A 9,393-nucleotide genomic window follows, 5' to 3' on the forward strand; every position below is an offset into this window, starting at 1 on the left:
TTTTAATTACAAAAACTTGCAATTTAAAAAAATTATTGATGATATAGTTATTGAACTTTAATTTTTTTGAAATTTTGCAAAGAAGGAAGATATAAGATATTGAGTAAGGTTGTAGCCTTGGGCTACAACCAATGGTGGATTCTTGATATTCAATAGTGGATTTGTCAAAATTCACTTCCAATAAAAAGATATTGAGTAAGGTTGTAGCCTAAGATTACAACAAATTTTGTAATTAAACTTTGTTCTTAATTTTTTATTTTTAATAAATAATTTCTAAAAATAGTTTCTAAACTAATATTCTTAAAACATCCATTAACTTTTCTCATAATAAAAAAGAGTACGTGTTTTTTTTTTAATATAAAGTAATTTATATGTTAAATGTAAAAAGAAAAAAGAGAAAAAGAAGCTAAATTAATTCCTAAAAGTTCGTTATTTACAAAAAATAATAATAATAATAAATAAAAAGTAAAAAGCAAAAAGCAGAAAAGCTTTTTCCCAACACGTTATATAATTGTTTTTCTTTAGTGTTCTAAAAAAGTTGGGTATATCATAATAATTAGTTGTCTAGTTGATTGTCAAGTTGTGGTGTCCAATTCGGCTTGATTGTCGGTTTAGATGATCACTCGTAAGTCAACTGGGTGTAGTTACTTTTTTCATCATACTTAGCTGACTTTGCTAATCAAATTTAAATATGGTGAAATTACACAATCCTTCGCGTGTGGTTTTTCGTAAAACATTGACTTCTGTAAGATCTTTAACTTTCAAGTATAATACCTAAGAACATCCACAGCAGTGGAGCTAAAAATTTAGCTATTTAGCTCCACCAAAAGTTACTTTATCTATTTTACCTACACACATGCTGCAGCAGTGGATCTATTTTAGCTTTCAACACAATAAAATAATATAAACATCACAATAAAATAATATATCTATTACAATAAAATAATATATTCACTACAATAAACAACAATCACAACCACCCGCAACCGCTACTGCTGCCACTACCGCCACCGCCACTGTTGCCGCCACCGACTCTTCCACCGCCACCGCAATCGCTACCGTTACCACTATTGCCGCCAACGCCACCGCCGCCGCCACTGACTCTTCCGCCGCCGCCGCCGCCGCCACCGCCACATGATAGCAAATAATTGTCTAGTGTTAACAAGTGATTTTTTAAACCCCAAATTATACTTATACATTTTTTTTTTTACTAAAACAATTTCTCAATCATCATGATAGCAAGTAAATATTCATGTAGTGTAACAATAATATTTTGTTTTAACCCCAAATTATATATGGTTTCAAAAAAAAAAAAAAAAAAAACCCAAATTATATATATACAATTTGATCCCACCCACACGTGCCAAGTCCCTCCACTCTTTCTCATTCACACATGCTGCCTTTCTTCCTTTTCTTTTCTGGTTCGATTCAACACGCCGCCCAGCTCCTTTGCCTTCTTCTCCCATGTTGCTCTCCTTCCCTCAACCAAGCCGTCACCGCTCCAAGATCCTTTTCCCTTTGATTGAACCCAAAAACCCATGCCGCCAAATCCATGCTTTGCACTTCTTCCCCTGACCGAACCCAAAAAGCTTGAAGAAGTCAAAGCCGCTGCCGCCGATATCTAGCAAAGCCGCCGACGATGTCAAAGTCAAAAACCGCCAAAGCTTTCATCTTTCTCTTCCGATCTGCCGCCGTGGGTTTGGTGATGTTTTGGCCGTGGGTTTTGCCGATGTTTGTTTGTTTTTTTTTTTTTTTTTTACTGGTAGTGGTGGGTTTAATGAGTGTGGGTGTGGTTGGGTTTGTGACTAATGTGGTGGTGGTGGTGGTGGGGGTTGCCGTGGTGGAGGTGGTGATTGATATTGGTGGTAGTGGGTTTGATAAGTGTGGGTATGGTTGGATTTGTGACTGATGTGGTGGTGGAGGTGGTGGTGGTAGGGGTTGCCGTGGTCGGAGCTGCTGGGTCTGTGGCAGCATGGGTCGGCAGCGTGGGTCAGGGGGCGGTGGCGTGAGAGGTCTGAAAGTTGAGAGAGAGAGAGACGGAGTGAGAGAGAGAGCAAGTGGCATTATTTTAATCAGGAAGTAGAATAAAATAATATATTTTTTTTTAGCTCTCATGAATAGTGCACATCTATCTATAGATGTGCACTGTAGCAATGGAGCTAAATTTTTTAGATTTAGCTCCACTGCTGGAGCACGATTTTAGTGTTGGAGGAGCTAAATTTTAGCAATATAGCAATATGCCTCCACTGCTGTGAATGCTCTAACCCTACATGATATTATTTATGCGTGTAAACTATTAATTGTATACCACTTTTTTTTTTATGAGAAATACGTGAGCTTTATTACTTAATTAACCTCTAATATATTTTAGTGTAAGTGTATAACACAAAATCGCCATTGATATAGTTTGTGAAATTTCTACATAAAATAATATCACAACTGGGTTTTGTGTTACAAAAAAAAAAAAAATTCTTGAAGAATTAATTAAGTACTTAATTCCTCAAGATTTTTTTTTATTTTTTTTTTTGGTTATGCAATTAATAGTTTACACATAAATTAGTATCACATGGGGTTATGTACTATACTAAAAACTTTAAGTAAAATTTTCGTGTTGTATGAAAAAGCCATACGTGAGGTTTTGGGTATGTTATACTTAAATCCTTTCATAATCCATTCTAATGTTGATGGGAAAGAGCTAGCGACTTTTTGCGTATTTTTGAATCTTATTCCCCTCTAGGATTTAACTTGTACACCGCACAACTCTTGCCGACTTGGAGTGATATATATATTTGGTCCCTTTATATTTCTTTGCAAGCTGTAACATTTATTATTTTAATAGGGTTTTTTTTTTTTAATGTATTTAGGATTAGATTTTGTGAGAGTATTCTATGTCAAAATTTTAATCTCCTTCTTCTCCAAAAAAAAAAAAAAAAAAAAAAATTAATCTCCTTAAATTTTCATTAAGTTTTTTTCTCCATCACCTGTCCTTAAACATAAGCTATTGACAAAACAGACATTGTCCTACTTTTCTTTGAATTTTATGAATAAGTTTTTTGTTTTGTAAAATCTTTCACCAATTTATAGTTGAGTAATGCTAGAAATACAAACTTTTTTACAAAAAATTTACAAATTGTTGATGTGGTGTGTGATTATTGGTAAATAAAAAAGTGATGTTAATGGTAGACCTAGATAAAAACCAGTAAAAAATTGGACATAACAACAATTTGTAAAAATTATTGTAAAATAAGTTATGTATGTAGTATTACTCTTTATATAGTTTTCATAATTAATCTTGTGTGAGAATAATTTCCATATTTGTCACGCCCAAGATTTGGCTCTCAGTAGATGCATTGGCTTCATCATTCATGAGATTTTTTTTTTGGTTCCACATCATTCATGTGAATTTTCTCTTATGTTCTTCTAGAAGGTAATGTCCAAAAGTTGAACTTCTCTTACCCTTTGGTGGTGTGTATACTTTGAGAAATTCAAATAATGAATGAAAATCCAAGCCTCTAGTTTATGTATGTTTGTCACATATGGCTTAGCTCGGACAAATCCTAATCACGTGATGCATCTATTCAAATTCCTCTTTTGCAAATGCTTTTAACTGGTCTTGAAAAACTCCAGACCTTTTTGGTACATCATAATCAATCACAACTGTAGCTCCCCTCAATATCTTTCTACAGAAATTTATATATATAAGCCTCAAAGTTCAAGTTCATACCATCCCTATATAAATTTTCACTTGGTTTTCACGTCTAACAAAATAAAAAAATAATCCTTAAATTCAAGCTCATACATGTTGTTATAATTGGTCTGTGTGCATGCCAGACACTATTTCATAGCGTAAGAAGCGTCTTTCAATTATTCTGAAAATAACACTTTACGGTCTGAAATAGTGTCGGTGGCAAGCACACAGACCAACATCGTAGTATCATGCGTTAACGGAATCTATCAAATTATGTACTGTATAATAAATTTGAACATAAAATAATACATATTGGTACCTAATTGTGGGGATCAAATTGAAGTAGAATAACCCCACAAACTCAATCCAACAAAGTTTAGACTTTTTTTTTTTGACGGACCTATTCAGAACTGAAGGCGACCTTTGGAAACAATCACAGAATAGGTTATTTTTTAGTCTCTTTGACAAATTGAGTATTTGAGTTAGACCCCACCGTCTTCTTGCTAAACGCCAATTATTTCATCCTAAAATAGTAAAATTACAATGCTTTTTCTTCTGACGCTAAGCCCAAGTATTATAAAAACATTTATTACCTTTTAATTAATGATAGATTAGACTAAGATTATCTTGAGTTTTTGGGATAGCTACATTTATGAGTTCTCAAAATTAGATTAAGACCCTCTTGAGCTTAGGATAACTCCACCTTCGAGTTCTTAAATTCCCAACTACCATTTGAAATTGAGATGATTAAATTTTACCACACCATGTCACCATTAATCATTTAAGTACTTATCAAAATAGTGATAGTAATCGTTTTAATACATATTAATGTGTGATAAAATCTAATCCCTTCCTTTTCAATATGAATGGATAGGAATTCAAAAATACGGTAGACTTAGCTTAGGAATTCTAGAAGATCTCAATTCCTCAAAATTTTATCTAACCATTTTATAATTAATGGATAATATTATTTAAAAATAATCTAAACTATTGATAATTTGGAAAAAAAAAAATCATATCCATCAATTTTAAAATGTACAATATTTTAGAAACTACAGTATGAAGTTATCATAACAAAAATCCTAATATTAATTTATAATCCATAAAATTTATATAAAATCATTTATTTTAATTTTATTTGATAATTTCATAATTAGGAAATAGGAGATTTGAACTTTTAAGTTTTAAGTTATGGACAAAGTTTAGCTACAATATTATTCAATATCTTTTTATTGGAGTCAAATTTTGACAAATCCACTATAGGATTACATATTCTTCTTATATCCTCCATACTTGCAAAATTTCTAGAAAATTAAATATCAATAGCTATGTCATCAATAAATTGTTTAAATTGTAGGTTTTTGTAATTTAAAATTATGAATCAAGTATAAGCTTATAGATAATATAGTAAATAATATTCGATTGACACAAAATTTGACATGTGTATTAAGAGCATAAAGAACTTGCAATTCAACGGTTAGATTTTCAAAATATGTAGTTGTAAGGACGCGTTTTAGACCCTAGACCCAAAGTATGATTGGATCCAAGCTCAATAAGCCCAATACAATGAATTTGTAAAAAGTGGGTTGGAAAACTAGGCTCTTGAATGAGATAACAGTTAGAATAGATTTTCAAAGATAATCAAACAAAAATGAACTAGAGTTATCTAAGTAAATTTGTCTTCGGCACAATCCGAGGAGGTCTGTTCTAGTATATATTGATTGAAAATGATTACAAATGTGGTTCAAACTGCTACAGTGCTTTCTCTTACAATTTTCCAATCTATCTCTCATTGCTTCCTTCTTCTTTTATATTCTTTTCTGTTTTCATCTCCATCCTCCACGTGCAAGCCAAATTGTTGATCTTGATACTTGTCCCATCAGCCCCTTCCTAAAGTCTTTAGGTAGTAGCTATAAGGCTGAATGTCACTGTTCAGGTATCACCTCCACATTAATACGGCTAGAGAGTTAGCTGCAGAGCAATTAATGCGGTGGTAACAACTTTCTCCTTAGATATTTTAGGAATCCCCTCTGTCCTTTGTTTTTGCAATGCTTATCCGTGCCAGCAGAACTTCCTAGAACATCCCCCTAGACAGCAGACCACCTCTACTGACCTCGGCTTGGGTTAGCCAAGGAGGCACTCATCCTCAGCCTATCCTCCAGGGCCATTGTAATCAAAACTAACTTCTTCATTCACTAATATGGGCTCTCTTGACAATATTTACCCTTCCTTGGGCGTCTCCTAATCCTCGGCTTGGGCATGAAGGCCCAATATATACATAGATAATGAACTCCTAGGCCCAATACCCCTACAATAGTAATGTTATTTTATTGAGTAAAATTGTAGTTTTAGGCTATCACCAAAGGTGAATTTCACGCCAAACTATTATCGATAGTCCTCTTTGTGACCGATGCAAACTTGAACCAGAGTCATCGCTGCATGCTTTATGGTTATGCCCAAAACTTGATGTAGTTTGGGATGTTGATGATTTGTGGGCGTGTCGAAGGTCCATTACTTTCTTGAATTTCAAAGAGTTGTTATCAAGGCTTATTATAGGACAGCTTCCTTTGGACGTTTTCTCTCTCATAGCATGGTCTATTTGGAATCAATGGAACCAGGTTCGCTTGCACCAACCTAGTTGTAGTCCCCATCAAATCGCTTCTGTGGCGAAAGAACGACTTGCAAAATTTTTGGCAGTGCAACTTGCTCCTCACTCTCGTTTCCCTGTGTCTCGATGTTAGTGGCGTCCTCTTCTGTCTGGCATGGTAAAGACTAGCTTTGATGGGGCCATCTTCACTAAGGAGCACCGGTTTGGGATTGGTGTGGTACTCAGAGATGATCAAGGTTCGGTGTTGGCCTCATTATCTTGGCAAGTGTCTCAAGCCTATAATCTTGTGGAGATTGAATCTACGGCGACAGTAGCAACTCTCCGGTTTTCTTCAAAGTTGGGTTTTTCACAGGTGGTTCTTGAAGGTGACTCGCAAGTTCTAATGGAAACTCTAATTAATGATAATGTGTTTTTATCCTCGGATGGTTTGCTTATTGATGATATTCGTTTGGCTACTAGGTTTTTTAGTCAATTACATTACTCTCGTGTTAAGAGAGAAGGAAATAAGGTTGCCCATAGCTTAGCTAGACATGTTTTATGTATTTCGAATTTTGTTGTGTGGATGGAGGATGTTCTACTACCTTTTCTTTCCATTGTCCTTGCTAACATTATCGGTTTTTCTTAATAATATGCATTATGTTCTTCCTCCAAAAAAAAAAAAAAAAAAAGTTATAAGGTTCTTGAGAATATATATATTATAATAAAAGAAAATAAATATTAACAATATTGTAGGGTAATTATAGGTTTACATTTTATTATCAATGTAAATGTTACACTATACATTTTTTTGCAAATGCATAAAATATTGTACACATTTGTTTTGCTTACAATATAAATCTTGTTTTACTAGTTCAATGTAAACTAAGAAATCTTCGGTGGTATTAATCAAGTATATTTGAAGATACTTGTATCTGATTCCACAGGGCACAGTTGGTCTAAAACTTTCAGATCATTATTGTATTTATTATTCTTCTAAAAAAAAAAAATTTATTGCATTTACTATATTTATCACGGAATGGTAAGGTTATTTACGTGACATCCTCTAAGTGTCAATTAATTTTGGACCAGGACTTTTCCCCTACCCCTGAATATGCATTTAAGTCTTTGGTTTTTTTGGGGGAAAATATGCATTTAAGTTTGATATAAAATTTTTGTTTTGCAATCAACAAAATAAACAAATAAAAGGCTAAATTATAAATTACACTTTTAAAGTTCAAAGTGTTTGAATTTTACATCTTCAAGTTTCAAAATTTTGATTTTACTTCTAAAATTTGAGAGTGTTCAGATTTTATACTGAAATTTCATAAATTAAATTTTATCCCTAAAGTTTAGGGTGTTTAGATTTTATATCCTATAGTTTCAGAACATGGGATATAAAATTCAAACACCCCAATTTTTAGGGAGTAAAATCCAAACCTTCTTAAAATTTAGAAGGTAAAATTTAAATTCTAAAATTTTAGAATATAAAATAAAATTAATCCTAAATCTTATAAAATAAAATTCAAATTTTAAAACATTGAATATAAAATTCAAACATCCCAATTTCCAATTTAGCCTAAATAAAATATATCCGATATACAAAAATTTATGGCACTGACACACACCCACACGCACCCATACTGTTACGCGCTTAAGCTAAAGAAAGTGATCATAATTCATAAAAACATTGCGGGATTTCAGCAGGTGGTAGGTGATGGTTGGTGGGATCAAAACCGAAGTAAAAAGTCCCAGTACAGTCCAAAGTTCCAAACAAGCTTCCACGTACCTATGAAAAGGTGACGTTTGGGAACAACCACAAGCAATTAAAAAAATACAAGTTTATCAAGAAAAAGAAATGCTAATAATAACAATAAAAGAAACCATCAAAGAAATAAGAAATTGTTGGGTTTGGGTCTCATTGTGGAGAAAATACAACTTGTTTTTGGTGTAAGTTTCTTCCTTTTCATAGTTAGGGGGACCCACAATTGATGGATTCCACAGACTGTAAGGGGGAGGAAGCATATACCCAAAACAAGGTATATTTCTTCCTCATCGTGAGTGAGACCACCGATTATCTTTCTGAATTTCAAATTCTAAATATTTTTTTAATACCAAAAATTGTACTAAATACTTGGTCTTACTAAAGGATAAATTTTTTTATTTGAATAATCAAATACACGAAGCAATAAAAATGGTATAATCACAAAGGGTCAAGGACCATTGTCAGTGCAGGTTAGATGAAAAAATTTTAATTAATACATTGTTGGCAGGTTGAAGAAAAATTCTAAACCATTGCCAAACTACCAACCTCCAAAAATGACGAGTTGGTTTAAAATTTGGATAGCTTTGATTTGGCAAATTGGGTGGGTTATTTTTAGCTATGTGTTCTATACTAAACTTTAAAATTTATTTTACCATTTACGAATAAATTTAAGTTGTATTTCCTCCTTATCCTATAAACCATTTAGAGAAATCAAAAGAAATGAATCACTTTCCCATAAATCAAAGTATACACATCTTAAGTTGTTAATACTTTTTAAAATTTTCACCAAAAATGAAAGTACTATATTTATATTATTATGTATACTTACTATTAAATCTATTATGTTGGGAATATATTATTCTTTATATATATTTTATTATGTGTAAATTATGGAATTTTTTTAGCCAAATTTTTTTTTTAATAAAAAAACCCTTAAATTTGATATGAGATAAAAAAATAAAAAAAATAATATATATATATATATATATATATGTGTGTGTGTGTGGGGAGTTGGGTTGGATCTTGCCGATTTTAAATAAAACTAAATCGGTCACCCAATTCAACCTACTACTTTAATAGTTAAACATACTCATCCTATTTAAAAATCATATTCATATTCATGCAGATATTTGAAAATCATTTTCATATTCATGCAGATAGAAGCGGGGTCCAATAGTTTGGATGGATTGAGCGGATTGTTGAACATGTCTAATCATATTGGTCCTCATTAGATAACCTTTTTTTTTTCTTTTTTTTTTTAATTATAGGAAAAATTACTATTTTGGAGTAAGACACTACTCACTAGCCATAACTTCGGATCTGCGAGTAAGACACTACTCACTAGCCATAACTTCG

At 32.4% G+C, this 9,393-nt stretch overlaps 1 protein-coding gene across 1 annotated transcript; it reads right to left on the reverse strand.

Moving 5' to 3' along the window:
* Positions 1-970: 970 nt before the first annotated feature.
* Positions 971-1,466, reverse strand: LOC126708124 (glycine-rich RNA-binding protein 10-like). Its single transcript, XM_050407941.1, has 2 exons — positions 1,355-1,466; positions 971-1,152 (listed from the first exon to the last, which is right to left on the reverse strand). Exons 1-2 carry the CDS (start codon positions 1,464-1,466, stop codon positions 971-973), a joined length of 294 nt encoding a protein of 97 aa, XP_050263898.1.
* Positions 1,467-9,393: the final 7,927 nt, after the last annotated feature.

This window comes from Quercus robur, chromosome 12 (genome assembly GCF_932294415.1).
Source record: "Quercus robur chromosome 12, dhQueRobu3.1, whole genome shotgun sequence".
NCBI classification, from domain to species: Eukaryota; Viridiplantae; Streptophyta; class Magnoliopsida; order Fagales; family Fagaceae; genus Quercus; species Quercus robur.

Bases quoted from the DNA above. Each gene is read 5' to 3' on its own strand.
- LOC126708124 (XM_050407941.1), bottom strand. From the start codon at position 1,466: ATGGGAGAAGAAGGCAAAGGAGCTGGGCGGCGTGTTGAATCGAACCAG. The intron at 1,153-1,354 runs GTGGGATCAAAT...TGTTAACACTAG, and splicing joins GAGGGACTTGGCACGTGTGG to ACAATTATTTGCTATCATGT.